The sequence below is a fragment of the Prinia subflava genome, chromosome 8, assembly GCF_021018805.1.
Source record: "Prinia subflava isolate CZ2003 ecotype Zambia chromosome 8, Cam_Psub_1.2, whole genome shotgun sequence".
Taxonomy (NCBI): domain Eukaryota; kingdom Metazoa; phylum Chordata; class Aves; order Passeriformes; family Cisticolidae; genus Prinia; species Prinia subflava.
This window is the reverse complement of record NC_086254.1, coordinates 9,385,241-9,409,620: the sequence shown is the minus strand read 5'-3', so window position 1 is coordinate 9,409,620 and position 24,380 is coordinate 9,385,241. Positions and strand designations below refer to the sequence as shown.

Here is a 24,380-nt window from a genome sequence, read left to right as displayed (position 1 = left end):
TCTGTTGACCTGCCCAAGGATTTCATCTCCTCACTAAGAAGCCATCCTCAGGAGGAGGTCTGTGGGGTCAGGAACAGCTCTCCTCACTTCTCATACCTCTTCCACAGCACCACTACTTTGTGCCTCTGGCTACTATAAATAAGGTGACCACAACTGGCAAAATTCATAAAAAGAGATGTCTAAAATAGCATCCCTTGCTTTCCACTGCCAGGCAGCACAGGCAGACAGGTCCCAGGGAGGCTGGTGAGACTCCTGTGACCTGCCCTGGTGGACACAGGACAACTCCACCGTGCCCATCCACAGGGCCACGTCACCAGTGTCAGCTGCCTGTGCCAGGGAAAAGGAGGAAAAGGAGGAAAAGAAAACAGCAGGGCTGTCTCCTGTTCAAGGGTGGAAAAGGCCATCCCCAGCAGCCTGCTCGGGCACTTGCATCTCCTTGAGCAGAAGTTACATTTTAGCTACGGTTATTTATATTGTGAGCCTTTAACCACTACTCCCCTCCTCTTCCCAGCCTTTGGTTACCACCAAAATGGAATTGCAATAAATGAAATTGCTTAAAAGTCAGCCTTATTTTCTGAAGCTGACAGAAGCAGTGTTTTTTCCAGATATTCTGAACAACTGAAATTCAAACTGGTGACTCAAAAACACTATCACAGCATTCTGAATGATTACCACAAGTACAGGTAACCACTACTGATTACTCATGAAGAATTCCCAGTAGAAAAATTTGGACAAATATCACCTAATACAAAACTTTCTCTGCACTTAACAATCAGGAAACAACGCTAGAGAAGGTGGATCTAATTGGAGATAAATATATTTGGCTTTCTTTTTTTTAATGTTTACATTTATCCATTATCTCTGTTTGTGTCCACAGAAATGCCACAAGTACCAGCAAGGTTCTGTGGAAGAAAGAATGGTCTAACAAATAATGTTTTGATAACTGGCCTGTTTTATACATACAGTGATTCACTGGTTAAGTAAACAACATAGTTATTTAGCAAAACATCAATTTATAACAGAGTGCCTAAAACAACCTTTCTGGACTCCTACAGAAAAACAGTATTGAAGGTCTCATATAGAGAAGAAAAACACCCCCAAAAAAATAACAAAGAAAAGTATTATATTCACTGTGCAGAAATAACTTCTTATTAAGAAGAAATCAGTCTCATTAATTATAAAGCATCCAGATCAACTTCCTTGATTTTGAAGCAGTGTAAGAGTTTAAACCTAACTTTAAAATTCAAAACATTTGTTTCTTCTTATTTATGAACTCTGGAATAGACATCGTGACCAAACGAGTGTATTTTCCACCAAACAGCTTATTTCAAACACTTCACGATATATTTAACTTCACACCTCTACCAAGCTGCATTTATAACTCCAGCTCTTCTAAAAATACGGGCACCAAAGCTTTCAAAGGCTTCCTATACTTTCACTAGCAGTGAAAATTCTTCAGGGCTGCTATGTTTAAAATCTGTGACTTTGAATCATACGTTTGTTTCTCCTGCTTGACACTACGTTGCTCCATTTCCTATCTGACATGGCATCCTTCAGAGACTCCACCAGAAAAAAAAATTAGAAAATATTTAACAAAAACCCCATTTCACGTCAATTTGTTTCTTTTTCAGTTAACACCCAGTGGTTCCTCCCAGTTCTCCCTTATCACTCCCGACACGCCGCTCACATGCAAGCAGGAATAAAAAGGGCAGCCATAGATTGGCTTGAGCTTATGAATTTTATCAGGGCTTTAAATATCAAACAGGTGAGCTGCTTTACCTGCACTGCATCACGTGAACGCACAATAGGGCAACAACTGCAAACACCTGTCCTCCCTGCAAACCATTTACTGCTGAATTCCTGTCCCTCTTTGTCCTTGGACTTGGCTATCGCTTCCAGAGCCAGGGAGCTTCCAGGGTGTAGCTTGCTGTCGCCTTGGAGCCCTGCAGCTGCAAGCATTCACCATTCAGCTTGTTTATGTTTTCCCTTGGCTAGTTCCTCGTTAAATCCTCCGGGAGGACCCTACACCGGGCTCGAACAGCGACATGGAGCCCCGAGCCACGCACGCCACATCCATCTTCCCATGCGGAGCCGCAGATGCGTGATCCCCGAGCACGGGGAAGTAAACACGAGGAGCGGGAGGGCCGGCGGGAGCTGTGACAGCCCTGTCACACCGGGATGGCAGCGCTTCCCGATTTATCCGGGCTGCCCGCGCACTGCCCGCCAGCCACAGGCGAAGGCCGGGCCGAGCGCGGCGGGGAGGGGACGGCACCGGCGGCGGGGACGGGGCCCTGCCGGGGCCGCGGTAAAGAACGAGAGAGAGATAAACAAATAAATAGATAAGATTTAAAAAAAAAAATAAGCGACGGGGTGGCGGGTGAGGGGGCGAAGGGCGCGGGGAAGGAGCCCCCGAACGGTGCAAGTGCCTCCGCGCGGGGTCCGTCATGGAGGTGCCGCCTCACCGCCCGCTGGCGGGGGGCAGCGCGGGGCTCCCCCCTCCCCACCCCACCCCTCCACCCACCCTGCCGCCCTTCCTCACCCCTCCGCAGGGCCTCGTCGTAGCCGAGGAAGCCGATGCGGGACTCCTTGGCGCCCATGGTGCCGCTCAGTCCATGGCCGCGGCGGCGCCCGCCGGAGCCGCTACCGACGGGGAAGGGGGGGCGGGGCCGCCCGGGGGGGGCGGGGGGAGGAGGAGGCGGCGGCCGCGCGCCCGCCCCGCCGCCGCCGCCGCAGCCTCCATCGCGGGTCACGTGGGGCGCGCGCGCCGCGTCACGTGGGGCGCGCGGAGGACGGGGCGGGGCTGTGATTGGCCAGAGCCGAGCCCTCGCTCCCCCCGCGCGCTCCCGCCGCCCGCCCGGAGGCGCCGCCGCGCGTCCCCTCAGGGGCGGCTGAGGGGGAGCCGCGGCAGCGGTCGGGGCTCTGCAGCGCTGCGGCCGCGACGGTGCCTCCTCGGCTCCGGGTTTGCTCCTGGGCCGCAGAGGAAGGAGCTGTCACGAGGAAAGACCTGGCTTTGCCGCGGTACAGGCTCTTCGGAAGGTGTCGCTTGCGAAAGCTGTCAGCGCTTCCCGTAGCGTGCACCGGGGAGAGGAGAAAGGCTGCGGTGTGATGGGGCCCTCGGCGGAACAGCCCCAGGCTCCTGTGGGAGGGTGAGAGTCGCAGCAACCTCAAAGCGCACAAGGAACGGCCCCGCAATCCCCTCGATCCTCACAGGGGATCAGCCCTCAGCCCCCTCCACCCTCACAGGGATCATCCCGTTAATGCTCTCAAACCGCACAGGCAACAGCCCCTCAGTGTCCTCGATCTTCATAGGGGGTCAGCCCTCAGCCCCCCAAAAACCTCACAGGGATCATTCCCTCAATGCCCACACAGCGAGCAGCCCCTCAGCCCCCCCAAAACGTGGCAGGGGATAAGACCTCAGCCCCCTGAAACCTCACAGGGATCATCCTCCTCAATTCCCTCAAACCACACAGGGAATCAGCTCCTCAACCCCAAAAATCTCATAGGGATCAGCCTCTCAAACCTTACAGGATCAGCCCTTCAGCCCCCTCAAACCTCTCAGGGGGAGCAGCCCCTCAGCCCCCTCAAACCTCTCAGGGCACGCTGGTTCTCCTCAAAAAGTCCTCTTAAGTCGCAGGGCTGCAGGCATGGGGTGACAGTAGGAGGTTCCTGTTCCATTAAAATGTCTTTTCACTGTCTGAAACAGAAACACGGGCTGAATTGTAAAAGGATCAAAACCACCCCTGCCCTTCGCTGTTCTCCAGCATGTTTGCTTTTAGTATTCAGCCCAGGACTGACACAGAATGGGAGGATTTCCCAAATGGCTTTGTTACAACATTAAGCCTGGTAACCTACCCTGGGTCACTCCCGAGCAGAAAATAAGGAGTTTGAAAGAAAACACTGATTTCTAAGGGCAGCTTGTTCCAAGGATTGTTCCTGCCCTGAAACAAAGCCTGTGAAAACACCAGTTGCGAGTCATTCCCTCAGTTACTGTTTCCGCACGGAGTGATGTTGCCACATCGGAGCTGCGGAAAGGTCAAGCCGGAGTTGCTTTCTCGCTGATGTAAGTTCATGCGTAGGTATTTTTATAGCAAACATTCCAAACAAATTTCATATCTGATATGCAAAGCCAGGAATGCTGCTTACAGAGACACGGGGCTCCAAGGCCAAATTTCTCCTCCTGTAACCCAAGTGCAAACACACTACAAATGAAATCAGTTCCATAAAGCCTCCTTGTATCTTTTCTGAATTGTTTTTTTTATCTTAGATTTGTGGCATATCAAAAAAAAACCCGATATCATTTTCAAGCATAAAATCTGACACAAAAGGACCTTTTACCTCTCTGGAATACAGGCTATGAGGATGAGGAGGAGAACTTTTTAAAAATATAGATTAAATTGGTGGAAATATACTTCATCCAGCAGCCACTGGTTATGTATTTATCATTTAAAGAGTAAAGGTAAATGTAAAGGTAGCAGAGGAATAAGAGGATATAAACTCCCTTCATATAGATATCCTCTTACTCCTACCCTGCCTTTACATATCTCTTCTCACCATAGTTCCTTCCATAAGCTTCCAGTTTAGATACAAAAGAAACTCTTTAAAAATATTTGAGAGTGAATTCAACAAACATGGCAATGTGTCAATCAAAAGCCTAACTTGGCAATACCAGAAACAGCTGGAGAAATCTGTTTTATCTTGTGATTAGGTGGACTATTCTGTGGCATTCCTAGAGCCATGCTCTGTTTGTGATGGATCCCTTTCCTAAAGCATGAGCTGAGATGGGGTTTAATTCCTGACTTCTGTGTTGTGTTCCTGTGTGACCTTAGGTCCAGCAATAATATTTTAATGTTTTGGTTTCTCCTCTGAATTACCAAGATAATGACAGAATCCCATTTTGCCTGGAACGAGCAGCACTGGGGCACAGCCAGCCCCAAACTGGCAGAGCAGTTAGAGAAAGCAATCAGAGCAGGAAGCTTCAGTGGTGGGGTAAGGCAGCTCCACACCAATCCCTGCTGGTTTTCAGGCCGATTTCTCCATGACTATTTCTCCTCAGGCTCTTGCTAGAGAGCCACAGCAAACCCCTGAGTGCCAGGGCTCACCAGAGACTGTTTTGTGTATAACCAGCAGTGAGGGACCCTGCCAGGACAACTCTGACCTGATGCCACTGCAGTATAGGGGGTTTAATGACAGCTAAATTATGAAAAAAAAAAAAAAATGAATGACTGAAATTATAATTACAAATCAGATCCTGCCACCAGCTTATGGTCACAAACAGCTGACTGGGTGTTTGGTGCAAATGAGGAAGCAGAACCCTCTCGTGAGGAATTCCTTCCACTGTGGAAGGAAAAGGGATTGGAGTTATAGTTCATGATAATGGCTAACATTTCCTATTAACCAAAAAACCCAGACCTCTCCCAAAGAAAATGCAGGACACTAGGAAAAACCCATCTTAAAGTGGCATCCCTGATATCCCAGAGGTACAGACAGTGTCCAAGAACCTGCAGAATTTTGTTTGAAGAGCACTTCAAACTCATTTAGTGGATCCATTGTACACACCGTGGCCTGCACCAAATTTAATCACAAAGATACTCTGGATTGGAAACCAGGCTGGAGGCTCCCGATGGCAGTGTCTTTGTTCAGATTAAATTAAGCATGTTCTCAAAGGCACTGAAGCAGGAGCCCGGAGATAAGGCTGTGTGTGCTAACCCTGGATTAGATCTGGCAGTAAGTTTTTACCCAAGCCTTACTGGGGAGCACAAGATTATAGATGCTGCTGCTGTTTAAATGCTGTGTCAAAGGTAAATCAAATTAAAACACAGCAAATTCAGACTTGCATTAGATGAATTGAGCTCCTCTTGTCACAGAGAAGTGCTACGTATGCAAATCGAACTGGGCACGTGTCCTTTGGATTGCTGGAATTTATTAATTATTCGCTAATCAAAAACTAATTCGCAAGCACTTAGCAAATATCTTTAAGTGTCTCTGCATCACTGTCAAGGATGTGAGGCAAAGCAGGTATTTACTGCTGCACAGGAGCTGCGGGAGCCTGGCAGCACAGCAGCTGTTGGGCTCCACCAGGGCTGCTGCAGCCCAAGGCTCCAGGAACAGGGAAAAATCCACAGCCTGCTGCTCCAGCTCAGCCTGCAGCGGGCATCTGCAAGGAGAAGGGGATTGGAGCCACAGTGGAAAGGCCTCAACTCCAAAGGGGTGAGCAAACAACAGAGGAACTGCTGCAGCTACTCAAAAACACCTCTGAGAAGAGCACTGTGAGGCCTTAGGATTTCCTGATTCATCTTCACTAAAACAGAAGCCAAAAATGCAACTTTGTTGTTGGCCTCTAAACCTGTGCCTCCTTCCCCAACACGTGTCTTTCCACCCTGGGAAATTGTTAATCTTTTAGGGACTGTTTCTGCTGCAAGAAAACACAGGACAAGTTTTACCCCTTCCTGCTTCAGACAGCCCTGACAGGAGTGTGGCAGGGCACATCCCAAATATTTGAGAAGAGTAGAAGGTGGGAGAGAGATCAAGATGCAACAAGAGGATTCAATCCGGTCTGCAGTGGTCAGAGCTCAATGGTTTCATCTCTAATTACAGTGAACTGGTGAATGAGAAAAATACCCCGAATCTGCTTCATACAAAGGCTTCCTCAAAGAACAACAAAACAATACGCAAACTGAAACTCCTATCACATCCCACATTTTCTAGGAAACAAGTGGCTTAGAGTGGCAGCAGAGGGTGACAGATTTATATGAACTCGGAGGGAAAGAAAAGGAACAGATCCTTACCAGGTCCCTCCTATTGTTGTCATGTAAGCTGTACTCCTACACTATTGCCAGCATGAACTTTGTAGTGGAATAGTGCAGGGGGAAATGAAAAACGTAATTTTAAAAAATTAAATTAAATTAGAAGCATCCCCCTTGTTGAAGAGACATGTTAATAAAGGCAGTTCTCACCAGGGCTGCAGTGTGGTGTAGCCAGGGGACTCTCGGAGTGAGACGATTGGCATTTTTTCCCTCATTTCCAGTTTGAGGGCACTTCTCTTTTCACACCTGCCCTAGCGATCCCCTCTTCCCAGCACTCTCATGACTTTCTGGAGCAGCTGCTCCTGCCCCAGCAGCCAGGCCCTTGCCCTGGCATCATCCCCCGCTGCTTCCCGGCAGCAGCGGACACCTCATCCCCTCCTGTTCCTGGTGAGTCCCGAGCGGGGCGGGGACACGGCAGAGAACAGCGCGTCCCTGTGTCCCAGAGGGCTGACAGCACAGCGACAGCACAGTGACAGTGACAGCGCAGCGCGGGGTGACAGCCGCTGTGCGCGGGCAGGAGTGACAGCGCTGCTCCGCCCGCCCACGCGTGCCAAACGCCAGACCTGCACATCAGGTTGTGGCAGGTACGGGAACGGGGCTTGGACACTGCCCACACTCTGGAAAAGGCAGCAAGGGAGGGGAGAACAGCCCTCAGACCTCCTGTGAGCTGAGGGCTACCTCTGTTTGATTCTGCCACCCCTTCAAAAGAGAATTAATGAATGTGAGCCTCTTACCCCTGGATGTTTGTGCTCAGGGAGCCCGTGACAGGTTTAAAGCTGCTCAGAAGTGCTGCTCACATTACTGCTCAATCCATAATTTCAGCTCCTGTTATTAATAGTGGGATCTCCACAACCCAGCAAAGTGAGGCACATCACACACACTCACAGCTATTTTCAGGTTTGTGGGTAAGTGGTCCCCCACTTTTCCTGCAGTTGCCTTTGAAAGACAGAGAAGAAAACACCATAAGGCACCCTCCACTCTTGATATTCTCCTAAGCAAGGCTTCTCTGTGCGTGGAAGGGAGGCACGATCACACTTGAGGCCCACAAAGAACAGTGACAAACTCTTCTTTCCTGGCAGACTTTGCCGATGCTCCTCCAACCCGGGAGTAACGAGGTGCCACAGCTAATGGCACTCACGAGGTAAGTGTAACGCCTTGGATATTTACAAAAACGTCACGTCCTTCCCCATTTTCTATCAACCTGTTTGATTATGCCTTATACAGAGAAAGTGTCACAGAATTAATCAGCCTGCTGGAGTGCACACTAAAGGAACAGATGAGCTTTGGCAAGACTGTTGTTAGCACTGAAAAACTGTGACAAAAAAGAGGCAGACTGCAATCCAGACGCGTGTCATTCAGAAAATGAGACATGCTATGATTTATCAACGTACCAACAATTGATGGGAATAGAGATCTCCCATTTCAAAGTGTTGTCTCTGTGTAGATTAAGAGTAGTATCTGTCACCAGGAAACAATGGGAAAGGAAGATATTTGATAAAAGCAATTCTGTGCTCTCTTGTAGACAGAAATCACTGTGGCGTTGGAAAGGAGGTAAAGGACTTCTCTGCAGTTCCATCCAGGGCAGTAATAAAAAACCCCAGCGTTGTGACAAGAGGAAGTGCAAATAATTAATACCAGAAGATCAAATGAAAGGAGTGGCTTTGCAAGAAGTGACTCACGTTGAGTGTGCTGCAGGAAGGCCCAGATTGCGTTAAGGAAAGAGGAGCTTGCGTGGCCCCCAGAGCACGGCACACAGCGGGCAGGGACTCACCGCGGTGGCACCACGGGGCACCTCTCCCTACAAAGAAAGGGCTGCTTTCTTCTCAGCTCAAAGGCTGCTGCTCACAGGGTCCCCAGCACTGCTGCAGTTTGATTGTTGTGCACAGAGAAAGCAACACCAAAGCATCAAACACGGACCAACTTAGGGAACATTTTGCCAGCAGCTGGTACAGTGGGAAGCGCATCTCAAAACAGCAGGGCAGCAGAGCAAAACAAAAGCATGGAGCCAGGACTGTTGTGTCATTTGGCACATCCTGGCACTTCCCTTAATTCTGCTTCACAACTTGCAAGGGAAGGCCAAAGCTTCTTATTTGCTAATTAAGGTTTCACACGATTCAAACATTGAACAAAGGACATCCCCAAACAGAGCAACCTGCCAGCCCTCGTGCCCCTGCCAACAGGCTGATGTCTCAGTTCAGTGCTCTCCCAACACAGAGTGAAAGAGCTCTGGACAATGGCATATCCAAATGTGCACACACACACATTTTTATGCTGGCATGCACACATTACTTCTGATGGGGTTCCAAAAGTTCCACCTCCCTGTTTTTGTTAAGGACACTCCAGACACCCGACAGACAGGGGTGAAACAGGCATTAAAGCAGCAGACTTCTATTTTATGGTGTCAAATGGCTAATAATAGTAATTAAGGATCTTTAAGTCCTTTATCAAGAGGCATTATCTAAGATGGCATCATGCCTGTAATCAGAGTCAATGAACAACTGTTTGATCAAGCCAAGAAGGCAACTAAAACAGTCTGATGAGTTGCCATCTGCTCAAGCCACCCCACCCCTGGATCCAGCAGTGAGCCACTGCAGGACACTGACAACCAGCTTGTTTTCCTGTCATTTCAGCTGAACACTCAGTGTTCCAGAGGACTCCAAACCCAAACGTGACAGATCCATGCTGGACACGTAGCTCTGACAACGCTGTGCCCATGCAGCAAGGTAAAGCATCAGGGCTTAATCAGAATTTTGCATTCCGTATTAAGTATTTGCATGTACATTTGTTTTATAAAACATATGGTTAATTTATCCATAAAAGCCTTTGGCGCTCACTCAGCCTCTAGGTAAAAGTCCAGCTACTGCTAGAAGAGCTTTTGACCCAGCAATTGTAATAAAATTTAGGCCTGGAAAATGGAGTAGGCTCTTGAGCAGATTCTTAGCAATAGAAGACAAGTTCCCAGTAGATGGAGGTTGCCAAATTGTCACAGTTTGAAAAAGAAAATTGGTACATTCAAGGAAGGAGCAATTTGAAGTTTTTATAAAGCACTTGGACACCACAATGATGGGCAAGAGTTTCTTCACTCATTTTGCTTTCTCTTATCACTTCCCAGCTGTTTCCTCCACTTTCAGGTAGTTTCAATTTATCCTTCTATTTTTACCTACACAGTTCACTAACAGCCTTCGAGTTGAGATTCTTCTGGCTTTAGTGATGAGGTGCCAGCTGTGCATCCCTGCAAGCTGGTGCATATACGACCTTGAAAATTTCTGGGAAACCAATCAGGAGATGCTTTTAAACAGTTTCCTATCTCCCAGAGAGCATCTCTCTGTTTTTTAGCTTTAGATATATATCACATTATAACATCCAGAGCATTGTGCAGACATTACCCAGCTAATGCCAGCACAAACCCCTCCCAGCCTGTACCCTGTTATTGCCTAAGTAACAGCTCCTCCATTCCACTGAAGCCAGCCCAGGGAGTTCTTTCTGCTTCCTTCTCTGCAGGAATATTAAACCAGAATGAGAATGAAGAGAGCTGTTAATTTAATGTCACGGCAAGGAAACTGAAGGTCTTCAGATCACACTTTCTCTTCAGTCTTTTAATTGCAAAATTATACTTCAAGATTTGACACAAGTTTCTCACCTCCCTGTTTTCAAGCTACTAGTAAGCAAAACCAGACAAAAATTCTTCTTTTTTTCCTACTCTGCAGAGGCTGTTAATTTCAGTTAGGTGAAATGTTGCTAATTAGTAGCATATTCTAATGGAGCTTGTGGTTTTACAGAGAGCTATGTCAAACTAAACCAGATTAAGGGTCAGAATGTGCCAATCTTTTCATTGTTGTCACTTTGTGATTTATGTACCCCCCAATGTGTTCCCGCCAAGGTTCTTGGAGCCCTTGGCTAGCACTGCTCAGCTGCTCCACAGTTATTCCTCACACCAAATCCAGCAAAAACATTCACAGCACGCTTTTCTCACATATTCTCTAAACATTAGGTACAATAGCAGAAATAGAAATTGGAGATTTAGAAGCAAGAGACATGGGAGGAAACAGATGACTAACAGAATTTTTGCTAAATAAAAACGCAAAAAGAGGTAAAAAATATTCCTGAGCAGACATGGTACCTTTCTTTTTATGGATAAGCACTAATCTAGGCCCTGGAATACTCCCACTTCTAGATATGATGCTTAGTAACATGCTTCTAATTTCAGCTTTAACTTAAATGAAAATAATGGGAATACTCCTTAAGTTAGAATGTGACTTCCTGTGGTCCTCCTCCAGGTCCCACACTTTTTACCTTTGCTATGAGATTAACTCCACAAAGCTTGGCCAGCAGTGTGCCATCTCCCTTCCCTGTCATCCCTACAGCCATCCACAGTGCCTTTTCTTTTGATTGAACTTCACCTTCCAAGATGCAAATTCATGCCCTGCCTCTGGATAACACCCTGCACACCAGGATCTGAGCATCCAGAGACCCCACTGGGAGTTACACAAGCAATAAATCATCAAATCCCATCTTTTGTGCTGGGTAATGCTTTCTAAGTTTCTCCTGCCATAAACTATAAACAGCAGAAAATGCACTTCTTTGCATTCCAGCGTGTTGTGGGAGATCATAAAGGCACTTAATATATTATTTAAGCCATTTAAGCAAGATAGCACAACTGCTGTAATTAGCAAGAGTTCTCCAAATCCCCATATGCCAGACAAAGGCTCACGTTCAGCATTTCCAGGCTGGTAGGAGGGAATCAGAACATCACAGAAATGAAATCCGTGCTCTGCTTTTTTTTCCTCCTGTCAATCTCAGCAGAACCTATGTTTCACTACAGCTACTCCCCTGCACCACCACACAAGAGAGCCAAGGCATAACATAAAGAAGACTGCCCTTTTTGGGGCTTATTTTAGGAATAACAGGCTACTCAAGGCTTTAAGAAAGAGAAATGAAGCCACTTCTTTTGACAGCTACATTCTGCAGGCTGGAGGGGAACTTCTTTGCTTTTTCCTTTGAATAAAACCAAAATACAATGAAAACCAAAGCTTGACTTCCTCCAGAAAATCCATGGACTGAAGGCAGTGTGAAGTGGGAATGTAGAAGCACTCCAAGAGCAGCCACCCTTTGTGCACCCAGGGTCAGGCACAGGGCAGTGCAATGGGAGGCACAGGATGAGCAGAGAGGCAGGACCATATTTCATCATCCAAAAGATTAACAAAAGAAGTCAAATTCTTTTCTATACAAAGAGATACCCATCTTGTTACAGATTTGATTTTATAAGTAGCACCTAAGGGATGGGCTCATTATCATCTCATTAATAATGCCTACTTTAATTTGCATAAACCTCTAAACACTTATGAAGCACAATAAAAATAAAAGCCTTTAACTATCCTGTTTTTCACAGGCTGAAAGTTGAAGAAGTGTGGAGGAAGCTGATAATGCTCTTTCAGTTCCTGAGGACTTCAAGCAGCTATAAAGGTTATAGGACATTAGCAAACACCAACAATCAGCTCACAAACAGCTGGCTGAGAAGCTGAAGACAAACATCTACAGAACTGTTGAAGCATAAAATAGCACAGGAACACCTGAAAATACAACTATTGAGGAGGAGCACCAGCACCACAGGTTGGTCACTGCTACCTTTGGGCATTCTGGGAGGTTTGGCTGCCTGGGAGCACTTGGAACACACCTGATTTTGCCAGAGATGGATAAAAGAGATGCAGATGTGTTTATGGTTTCCCCACACCACTGGTCACAATCACACTTGTGTTTAGACCACATTAATTGCAAACAAGTGGTTAAATGGGCAGCTCCTTACAGGTACCAGAAAGGAACTCCTCTGGCACTTCAGATGCCTCTAATGATGCCACACAGAAACAATAACTGGCCCAAATTCTCTTTCAGATCCCTTCCCCTGATGCGAGATTTGTTAACTGGGAACAACAGGCACCCAGCTGCAGGGAGAGGATCACCTTCATCACCTGTGAGCACCAGGAAGGGAATTTCCAGATGGGATTGCCAAAGCCTCCACCCTTGCAGTCCCAGCAGTTGCTGAGTGTCATTAATCATTCCATCAAATGGAGCATTCACCACCCTCCTGGTAAGAACAGGTTGCTGGAAAACATTCCTCATTACAATTCCTATTTGGCATTACACTGCAATACATCTGGCAACAGTGTTTGGGGTTGATGTTTAACTAAACCACATGTGCAGGCAGTTGGTTTAAGTACAATGCAGAATACCTGTACATTTATCTGTGTTTGTCAGCTCTCCTTCCTGTGATCTGTCAGTACACAAATACCATATCAGATGCCTGCATATATTATATACACCAGATTCATCACATTACACGTGGTAATCGTGTTAAATCTGCCCAAAGCAGCAAGTAACAACCAGCAGCAGACACAGAACATCTTCACAACTGTTTCCTTTTTGGCTCCATGCCTACTCTGCACTGCTAGAGCTGCTGCACAGGAGCTGGTTAATGTTTGCACTTGCTCCTGGAAGATGAAGGCACTCAAATAGAGAAATTAATATTCACAGGAGAGCTGTCAGGGGAAAAGGAAGAGTTTTCCCTAAGGTGCACTGTTTCAGTACAGTGTGTTTGACTGGCACTTGGGCTCCTTTCCTTCACGGGGAGAAACAGGAGAGGCATAATCTGTTTGTACTCTGATTTTCCCCATCCAATTAGAACATCCTTCCAAAGCATTCCTGTTGTAGGTAGGCAGGATAATCTGATAGATTCCCAGAGATGTGGTCTGTCTTATGCCACCTTCCAGAGGCTCCCAAGGAGAAAGCAGTGTTGTCTCCCAGGGGAGGGGGAAGGACACAGCCACAGGCTCCTCTCATGCCTGATCTCTCAGGAATGAACCAGGCTGATGGACAACTTCTAAATACAGCCAGATCCTCAGATGAAGCCTGGCCAGAGAAGTCCATCTGTGCCTCCCACTTGCATATCCCTGGCTTTGGCTGAGCTCCGAGTGCAGCCAACACTGAAAGGGAGAACAAAGGCTTGGATTTGCACGGGGAACTCAAGGCCCTCTCAATGCTCTGCAAAGCAAAATGTACACATGATAAGCCAGGAGAGCCGTTCCTTGGGGCAGTCACATGCCATGGGGAAGCTGTAATCTCCCAAGGACACAGATATGGCCACGCAGATAGGGGTTATGCCTGTGCTAACACCCAGCTCACGTCCCTGCAGCTCCCAAATGGCTTTAATCTGGCTGCTAACACAGGTGAAAAGCTGCTGCTGGGGAAGCTTCATTTCTCCTGCCCCTGGTCAGCCAGGAACGTGCTACCTTTGGCACCTTGGCTGGAGAGGTGAGGACACAAGCTGGCTACTCCTTGGTTTCAGTCTTTGCAGGTGAGGAGGACAGGGGCTGTCTGTCACCTTGGGGACAGCTGACATGACTGCAGGCATGACAGGGCAGCTGGCAACAGGCATTGAGAAACCAGCTGCATTTTCAACACCACCTTCAACCAAACCACTGCTAACAGAGTCCTCACAGAAACCAGGCTGAGGCAGCACTCACAGCTATCACCTCTGCTTCCCTCTGCAGAGCTTATCTTGTGTAAAGTAACACCTAGCACTGTAAAATCCTAGTGCGAGTTAAACAATTGTAATGTACCTCAGATGGTCCGAGCAAACCTCACTGCTAAGTCTGCAAGAAATTCCCTTTGCATCCACTCAGCACCTGCCTGTGAAAGGCTCCTGCATCCAGAGCTGACAGCAAAACTCAGACAAGGGGGAGGAAGGAAGCAGACACAGGAGGGAAAATGCCACAGACGTCTTAAGGGCAGGGCTTGTCTTAATGCATTTTTGTCATCATTGAATTCAGCCGTGGGTAAAAGCCAAACTTCCCTAAGACAGCCAGAGAACCAGGACCTGCCTCTGTTTCAAGACCCATCCACAGGTGCTACCTGCCCTGGGCATTTGGCTCAGCAGGAGCTCAGCACTCCCGGCTGCACGAGGAGCTCCTGACCGAGATCATCCCAACTTCTGCCACGAGCAGCGCCCTCGGCACAGCCGGGCCCGACCTCAGAGAGGAGAGAGGGGCCTTTGTGCAGCCCTGGGAGGGACCGCGGGTGCCAGAAGCGACCTGGCACAGGAGCACAGCTGAGTCACAGCTGCAGCAATTGCACCAATTGTGCCAGGGACACAACAATTGCACTTGTCTGACTGGTCAGGCCATGACGGCAGCGCAGTGCAGCTCTCTTTGTGAAAGCGTTTCGCCTGGAAGTAAATTTCCAAAACAAAATCCCTCCAATTCCAAGCCTTTCCAGGCTTCTCCCTGGAAAGGGCAGTTTACTGAGAGGTGGCATGCAGCAGAGAGAAATCTCAGTGCTGTTGGCTTCCACCATCACCTGTGAAGGAGGTAACCCTGAATTCCCATTACTCTGGGATGGGAAATGAGGTCTCAGCTCCAGCCAGCTTCCCAAGAATAGCCAAAGGTGCAGCCCAAGGTCCCTGTTCCCCATCAGAATAAAAGCTGTGCAAAGGGTCTGTCAGTGGTTACACTCCCAAGCCAGACCCGGGGAGCAGAATGAGGAGGAGGATGAAGTTTGTACTCACGTGCACAATCCACATCTCACCTTCTGCTCTTCGGAGGGAGCTTGCCTGCCTCTTCTCAGGATGGATATGAAGCAACTGCACAATCAGTAAAAGTGCATCAAGAACAAGAAAATGGAAAAGTGTCTCATGAGAAAATAGGGAATTTAATCCCCAAAAGGCGTTCCTGCTGTACTGATTTTAGGGGATGACCACACCCTGCAGCATCTATGCCTTGATCCATCCCCTTGATCCAAGGAGAAGCCTGTTCCTGAGAAATCTCTTTATCAGCAGTACTTTCCCTGCTGCTCTGGGTGGCTGAGCGCTGTTTAGTCTATGGAGATGTTTGTTCACCCCATGCTTCCAGTTATGCTTTACAAATCCAATATGACCCATGGCTTCCTCTGATTCTGTAGGAATTAAACTTTGAAACAGGCCACAGGTTCAGGTACAGCCTGAAGGGCCAGCAGTGATCTCTGTGCCTGAGCATCACCTGTGCAAGGGAAAACTCCAAAGGGTTAACTCAGAGCCAACCATAAACATCTCCTGAGCAAAGGCTGGGTGCACCAGGAAGTTCAAAGATCCACAAGAAACATGGACTTCAGGGAGTTTATTAAAAAATAATTAGAATCAGATCCACTCCATTAAAAAAATGTGTCAACTAAGGAATTGTTTTGAGGAAATCAGAAAACAGGGACAACTTTGTTGGGTTACTGGGACATCTCCCTTTTTCAGGGTTAGAAGGGAGCTGTGGTCATTTGATAGCTGGCAGTGATAAGGCCACAAATAAGTGTGAGGCCACAGGTAAAACAGCTCTCTCCTCCAATGAGAGAGAGAGGGGAAGCCAGCCAGCTTTTCCTTTTCGTTCATGGGGAAACAAAACCATTCATTTCTTTGCAAGGCTCCAAGAAGGAATCAAACCTACTGTAAAGAAAAACCCAAACCAGAATTCCTGCAGGTGGCAGAGAGTAACGGAGCAACTGGTAGCCCAGGGAGGGCTGAACCTTGTGAGGGCTGCAGAGAAGAAATCCAGCTCCATTTCCAGCACGGGGCCTGGGACACGGCCTCAGCTAAGGACAAACCCCACCGCTCCCTCACACAAGTATTAAAGAGCAAAAAAATCCCCCAAACACCCTGCCATCCTTTTGCTCCCCTAAAAAACCACCAGCAAACCACACAGCTCCACGTCTTTTGTACAAGGAGGGCCCAAAGGCCAAGCCGGGCGCTGGGTGTGGGATCAGTCACTCGGGAGCTGTGGGGATGTGAGGAGCATCCAGCCAGGCTGTGCCGGGGCCGGGAAAGGCCGGCGGGAGAAGTGACAAACCCCGCCGTTATGTAACGGGTGACAAATGCCTTTTGTTATGCAAGACAAGTGGGAGAAAAATCAGCATTTTGCGACTCGCTGCTCGAGCACAAACAGCAGGCTGCGGCTCCGGGGGGCACCGGCACGCTCCCAGCAGCAGAAATAGATGCCTTGGAAACGCCTCCTGATTCGGATGAGTCAACAGAAAAATACAGAATCAATATTTAATTTTCAGGGATTGAGGTTGTCAGCACGGTAATTTGATAATTTGGGGGGGTTTGTTAAGGAGAGAGGCTGGTGGGCAGCCATCCACCAGCCTTGCTCATCAGTCATCTAAAATGAGAGATCTACATGCCCTTTGCTCAGCACTCGGGGTTCTAGGCTTTTTAAAATTAAAAATTTAAATTAGTATTAATATAATTTCATAATAAAACCAATGAGCCAAAAAGCCACACACATGTGAATTTAAGCACTAGTCCCAACTCCGTTTTTACACTCGGTGAAAATCCCAGATCCAGTTCTCAGCTTCGAGCTAGAACAGAGAATCCTCTGCCCTCTCCTGGCTCCTGTTCGTGGCTGAAAGCTGTAGAAATCAGCCTCACGTCTGGCTCTGAGAAAGAAATCAGGATCCTGGGCTGAGACCGTGAAAGTGTTCGGTTGAAAGGATTCAAAATCCAAGCAGCGTGACCTGCGGCATCAGGAGCGTTCTTTTCTTTCCCTAGGGATTGCCCAAGGGACGCGCAGCTCCCCGTGCCGCCCTGCTCAGCGCAGGGACCCAGCACCACACGGCGACAGTGACATCCAGCGGCAGCGCACGCCCGTCCGCAGAGCCCCGAAAATGCCGATTTGCTGTGCCGGGAGAGCTCTGGGTGAACACGGCGGGGAGGTGGCACCCAGCGAGCAGGGACAGCACGGACACACGGCTGGCACTGGCACCGCCATCAGGGCTGGAGCCCCGGAGCCCTGCAGGGACAACACGGCACAAGCGAGGGCGGCACCAGGCACCCCTCAGCTCGCTGCTGCTGCCACCCCCGGGGCCCGGGGTAAGCAAGAGTTACTGCCCAAGCATGAGCCAGCTGCGGTGCTCGTCCACATAAACACCTCGAAAAGTGGGCTCATGTTCCTGGTTTTTGTTTAAGCAATTCTGCTGTCTGTCAGAAACCCCGATCAGTTCAGAACTCACAGGAAAGACTCTGAAACAACTTGAAATCAGTTGGAGCTTCAGGAACAGCCGGGTCAAAGAGACTGTCACCTCCAACACGTGCAAGGTCACCGCCCAGCAGTGACAGGTGAGGCACTCCCACAGCCACTGTCACACTGCCACCCAGCAGGGTGAACCTTTTCCTGCTCAGGGACAGGTGAGGCACTCCCACAGCCACTGTCACACTGCCACCCAGCAGGGTGAACCTTTTCCTGCTCACACGGAGCCTTTACCCCTGGATTTTTTACAGCAGGATGAGCAGGTGAAGATGTGATCAGTGCTGGAGGGGCTGGGCGGGTTGAGCTGCTGTCCCAGCCATGGGAGCAGGGAAAAGAGCAGCTGGAGAAGCTCCTGCAGCCAGGGAGGGAGTGAGCAATGAGCCAGGGCTTTGTTGGTAATTAGGGTGTCCCTGCCTGGCAATCTGGATGCTCCAACATAGTTGTGGTTTGCTCTGGGCCCACCCCAGCCCAGCCACACGTTTGTCTTGCCGAGCAAAAATGCAGCCCGACCTGTAGCAGGGGTGTTCGTGCCTCCCAGTGCCTGCACTGGTTACTCCAGCACCTGCACACCCCAAAGGTGCAATGAGACAGGGACGGGAGAGGCAACTGCTGACAGCACCGGCTCTGCCACAAACAGGTGCCGCAGGCTGCCCGGGAAGGAGGATTTGCCCCACATAAACCTATTTTCAAGCTGCTAAAACACAGCCACATGTCCTGTGGGAGTTCTCAGGCTCTCAGAACAGGCTCGTTTCTCATCTCTTTTCTCCCCAGTCTCTCTCTCTTTACCTCTGAAAGGTCCAATCTGGGCTGTGACAGCTCAGAGGGAGCGCTTCAAATCTAAATTGGTGAACTAAAAGTCAAAACGCAAGAGCTGCCAGACAGCGTGATCCGGGAGGCTGAGTAGGAGTCCCTCGGTGCCCTGCGCGGCTCCAGGCGATCCTCCCCCGCCCGGCTGCACCCCGCAGGCTGGGGAAACACCAGGCAGCCAATTCCTACTGAGAGAAAGGCACTGCAGACACAGAGCGTGCGAAACGCCCCACATCGGAGCAATTGGAATGCAAGGAACGTCCCAAGGGGCTGGGACTGCTCAGTGCCCAGAGCCCGCGGATGGGCCAGCAGGCAGCTCCTGCTGTGTGCTCCTGGTGACAAGGGACATGGGACATGCAGCCACATCAGGAGCCGGCAGTCAGCCTCCCCAGAGGACAGACCGGGCTCGCCACGATCCCTGCTGCCTTCCAGTGACTTTCAGGGGTTTTAAAGGTTCCCAGACACCACCAGAGAGGTCAATGGAAACTGAACAGTGCGGCATCCCCACCTGAGCAAACGCAGGGAATCCAGGCTGTCTCCATGGTTTCCCAGAACCAAAAAGTCCTGCAATACTTGCAGTGTCATAGCAACAAGCTCCAGCCCAGCAAAACGAAAATTCTGTTATTTTAAACCATGAGATCTCATTTTTGATGATCCTGGAGGTCCCTAAGGGTTGTACATCAGCACCAAGGCTGGATTGAGGCTCTGGAAGTACCAGACCTACCTTCAGTACTTCATTCCTCTTGTACAAACCCCAATCATGGAAGAGCAGCCTCTGGAGGAAGCAGCAGTGCTCCTTCCCTTGCTGGGGCAGAAGTTCCTGTTCCAGGGAGTTGGCAGGGCTGGATCACCACTGGGCTTGATGACCCCAAAAAGGTTTTGTCCAACCTGAACGGTTCTGGGATTCTGAATTACTCTGGCTGGGCTTTGGGTTTGGCCACATTTGATTTATGGTTCAATCCAGGCTTTAAGGAAACATCAGAAATATCAATAATTTAGCCCAGAAATCTTTCAGTCTGACCAGTCAAAACCCCAAAGAGCCTTCACTCTCACATACTGGATGGGACAGCTGGGTGGGGGCTCAGGTACTGCCTTCAGCTCTGAACCCAACCAAGAAAAAACCCTCCTAGATCCCTTTGGGGGACCATTCTTACAACCAGGACAACAGATTTCCTTTTTCAATGTGGATCCCATTCCCAGACCTGGGCAGGGGCCTGGGGTTCCTGGCTGTGCTGGCCCTGGCACAGCCCTGTCCTCGAGAGCTGTGGGAGGCTGTTGTGTCACACCTGGATCGTGAGGAATTTTCTCTGGGTAACAGGAAACTTCCTCCAGCTAAAGGTAAACCCGATGGAGGAGAGCCTGCGGCTGCGTCAGGAAAACGCTGTCTGCCCTCAAAGTGTCACACTGGTTTAAGAGGGAACTGAGCAAGATTAAAGGCTGCTCAGGACTTGGATTATCCCACAGTTTTTCCAGTAGGAATTGAGGTGACTTAGAAGTGACAGGAAAGCTCTCAAGGAAAACTGAGCTCAGCCAGAAATAACCTCAGTTTCCTGACCAGGTGATGTGGGCAAAGAGGAAAGATTTCACCTTCGAGGGCTCCTGCTCCAAGTAGGATCAGAAAATCTTTGGAATACACTAGAGGATGCAATGTACATGGATTGCCTTTCCTGCTGCTGGATTTTAGAAGATGCCAGAGGCAGCAGGACTTGCTCTCCCCAGAAATCAGCGCAACAGCCTCATTCATACCTCAGTTTCCCCTTCACCTGGGCAGGAGTTTCAGGGTTGCTGCTGTTAATTCTTCCTTCACACCAGCAAACAGAATTATTTTGGAGTCTCCTGTTGTTGGCTTGCTCTTGGCAGTCTGGATCCAGCACTCCCCAGCTGTCATTTCCCTGAGGAAAAGGGGAAGAATTGAGAGAGCTGCAGGAGCACACACAGCCACAGGGATTTCCATTTCCAGTCACAGAGGCTCCAGGGGCAGAGCTGGCACTGCCACAGCCCCAGGGACCCTGGGGTCACCTCGTCAGCCTGACCTGGACTCACAGAGCCAGGGGAGTGTTCCAGAGCATTTTGCCTTTAAAAATGGAAACCTCAGCCCTGTGAGACAAGGAGGGGCCTCTGCCTGAGCTCCACGCACAGCTGGGGAGCTGCAGGTCACTCAAAGGACACAGACCTGATGGTTTAAAGATGAAACCTCCAGAAATGCTGATTTTTACCCACTCTGTGCTCAGGCAGCCACACAAGATGATTTGGTGCTGCCAGGGCACACTTGCAGGAGAGAATTGGTGCTCCCATGGCTACTTTAAGGGGAAAAAAGACCAAGAAGAAGGGAAGGATCCAGGAGGGATCTGGGAAGAGTCCACATCTTGCAATCACCACGGGCTCCCCCCTCCCATTGTCCACATTCCACAGGCCCCATCCACAAGGATTTACCCTCAAAGGCAGGGATTTCACCTTCTGCAAGGACAGGCTCTGTGGGGAGCCGGAACCAATTCACTGCAGATACTCCAGGCTGCGGGAACACTCCATTTATTAGGTCAATATTTCATCTGAGCAATACAGTTACAGAATATCACAATGCTGGTTACAAACAGAGGATGGCTCCGTGGGCACAGAGGATGGCAGGGACAGGTGGGTACGAAACCTTCGTCCTGACACGACAGGGACGGGGGCTGCAAGTAATGAGCAAAATACTTTTATATCAATGAACGTGGCACTACAGGTGGAGATTCTGGTTCAGAGGTGGGTTTGTGTAAGTAGTTCAATTTATACAGTTATACAGTTCAAGCAACATCTTTTTTTTTTTTAATGCTATTAAATTAAAATCCCCCGTAGTTCAATAAAGTATAAAAATAGTACTGAACCTGGTAATATTCAATAAAATGTAGAATTCATTCACATCATTAAGTAGTAAAGAAATTGTAAAGTTGTAGTTACCATGGCAACATTGCTTCCCAGAAAGGAATATACAGAAAAGAAAAGTTACACATACGGTACCTGCGACGAGTATTTAGCGATCCAACACTGAACTTGTGCACCACAAACCGAGTTTCTAAATATCTCTATATATTTATATAGTATATATCTTCTCCATCTTAAAATTTACTTTTGAAAAGAAAAAAAAATGTGCACTTCAACAAACTCACTAAGGCCACTCATGCTATAGATACCGAGGATTGCGAGGAGTAGTGGAATACGAGACCCGAGAGCACACACTTTACACACCCAGGGACACCTGTGCCACTGCCCAAAACGTTCCTGAGATTTAGGGACAAAAGCACTCTCAGTGCTGCCAACTCTTTGCAGATATTGGAGTTTATTTCTAGAAAAAGGAAATTTCCCCACTTCTCCCCGAAGCCCTTCCGAGGCCCCAGGGCAGGAGTGTCGAACACACCCAGAGTGCAGAGGCAGCTTTGAACTGACACCAGGCAGGGATTTTCCTGTGAGGGAACAAGGACCTCCAGATGAGGTCAGGTCAGCAGAAGGAAGGATCTGCTGGAAGGTTGTACCAGCAGCACCCGTCCTGCCCTGCCTGTGCCAGCCCCAGCCCCGAGGGAGGTTTTGGGGCATGGGGAGTTTTCCTTCACTTCGGACTGATAAAGGGAATGAACTTCAATGTGCATTTTGTACCACCAGAAGCAGCAATGGCACCTTGAGCAAACTCCCCCCTCAGTGATCCAAATCACCTCACACTGAAACAAAATATTGAGGGTTTGACTTCACAAGTAGTGACAATAATTTACCTTAAGGTGACACCCGTGCTCATCGCTTGCACTCTGTGACTCTGGGGTGATTCCTTTACTCACCTTCAGGACAAGATGCATTTCAGAGGATTTCCACTGCCAGGCCTGCCCTCACTGCCAGCCCCAAACAGCCCCGTGTTGTGCGTCTGGAAATGCCAACCACTCCCTCCCGGATCCATGTTCCACCGTGCCAGGCTGTGCAGGGAAAGCCTGCCCTGGGACAGGGGAGAGGAGCCCCACAGGAGGAGAACAGCGGGAACTGCAGCCCCTGCTGCCAGCTCTGCCCAGGGCACAGCAGGGCAGGACTGGAGCCAAGCCACAAGATGCACCCCAAGGAGTCCTTCACCTGCCTCTGGTGAATCCCAGCAGCGCCCCACTCCTCAGCAGCATCAAACAAACTGTGAGAGCAGAGACAGCACCAGAAACAGCAGCAGCAAAGCATCGCAGACATGCTCCAGGTGCCAACACAGAACCCTGAACAGCTCCATTTGGAGACAGGGAACCAAACCGCCATGGGATCAGTTCAGTGCTGTCCCAGCCACAAATGCAGGTCCTGAGCAGCAGCAGCAGCGCTGTCCCCGCAGCAGCAGCAGCGCTGTCCCTGCAGCAGCAGCAGCAGCAGCGCTGTCCCTGCAGCAGCAGCAGCAGCAGCGCTGTCCCTGCAGCAGCAGCAGCGCTGTCCCTGCAGCAGCAGCAGCGCTGTCCCTGCAGCAGCAGCGGCGCTGTCCCTGCAGCAGCAGCGGCGCTGTCCCTGCAGCAGCAGCAGCGCTGTCCCTGCCAACCCCCCACGCTCCAGCAGTGCCAGTGATCAGCCACAGCCACGCTGCTCCAAAGGGCCATGCCCTGGCACGCTGGAGCTGCAGGGATGCTGCAGGACAGCTCAGCCCCAGCCAGGATTCCCTGCAGGCACAGCAGGAACAGCCAGAGCCCCCAGGGATCACCACAACAGCCCCTGGCCAAGTCCTTACCAAAGGGACTCCCAGGGAGCTCCAGGACGCTCCTTCCTCCCAGCCCAGCTGACCCTGCTGGCAGAGCAGCTCTGGGGAGGACACAGGAACAGCCCCCGAGCTGAGACTGCAGCCACCAACAAACAGCTGCAGGGTGCCTGTGGTCACCCAGGGAGGCTCCTGCCCACGCCAGAGGCTGCCCTGACCCAAAGGCAAACCACGAACAGGGACACAAGGGCTGGAACAAGAGCAGAGGCTCACGCTGGCCACTGACTGGTGTCAGTCAGATAATGCTCCTCATCCCAAACACAACCTGCAGACCCTCGGGATTCCTTAGCCAAACGCTGGAGACCCAACACTGGGAACACGGAGTGGGTAAATGACCTCCAGCCCCTGTCAGTGTAAACCCAGGGACCCAGCTGGCAGCTTCAACACTGCTGCAGCACAGAATCACTCAGGTTCCTCAGGACAGCTTTAAGCCGCTTTCCCGCCCAAGTTCTGACACTGTTTTATGTACTTTGTTTAACTTTAAATAACTTTTAATAGGACTTAAGAACTCGTAAGAACTTTATAACTTGTCAGTGCCATGGGCATTCAGGGAGAAGAAGGTTTTGCCTTGTATAGCTGAATTTTGTCTGTAGCTCCTACACAGTCATAAACAAAAACTGCTATAAATAAATCACATTTTAAATCCACACATAACTAAGTTGGATTTTCACTGAGCAGCTGTTGCAGACACACTGAGTTAAGTCCTAATACCACAGGGGGTTTTATGCAAATACTTCTTTTCACCTCAGTGAAGATATTCCAAGTATGCAATCATTAATGTGCATTCACTAATTATGTCATTGCATTTTAAAGTTGATATTACTCAGCCTTTCCCCCCCAAAAAAATCCACTTGAAGGCACCAAAATATGAACTATTGGCCTGTAAAATTTCACTTCTTACAAGAGCCATTAAGCTCCAAGTCATGTCCAAAACCTCTGTGTCTTCCCTGAAGATCCTCCAGCACCTTTCCCTGCCAGAACCCCCATAAAAACCAC

At 49.4% G+C, this 24,380-nt stretch overlaps 1 protein-coding gene and 1 long non-coding RNA gene across 5 annotated transcripts in view; one reads left to right on the top strand and one right to left on the bottom strand.

Annotated features, from left to right (window-relative positions):
* USP32 (ubiquitin specific peptidase 32) overlaps nt 1–2,660 on the bottom strand; it is a 62,124-nt gene extending 59,464 nt beyond the window's left edge. For all 3 annotated transcript variants that reach the window (XM_063402855.1, XM_063402856.1, XM_063402857.1), the window contains exon 1: nt 2,540–2,660. In XM_063402855.1, coding sequence (XP_063258925.1) covers nt 2,540–2,597 — 58 coding nt within the window. In that variant the 5' untranslated portion in view covers nt 2,598–2,660. The remainder of the gene's footprint in view (nt 1–2,539) is intronic.
* A 57-nt stretch (nt 2,661–2,717) lies between these two features.
* LOC134554402 (uncharacterized) lies at nt 2,718–15,262 on the top strand. Of its 2 annotated transcripts, XR_010081226.1 has the most exons (8): nt 2,718–3,146; nt 3,704–4,060; nt 7,883–7,944; nt 8,326–8,354; nt 9,434–9,526; nt 12,193–12,413; nt 12,693–12,888; nt 14,143–15,262. It is a non-coding gene; the product is annotated as an uncharacterized LOC134554402 (long non-coding RNA). The 2 variants fall into 2 exon arrangements; XR_010081225.1 differs by having other exon boundaries at nt 2,718–4,060.
* Nucleotides 15,263–24,380: the final 9,118 nt, after the last annotated feature.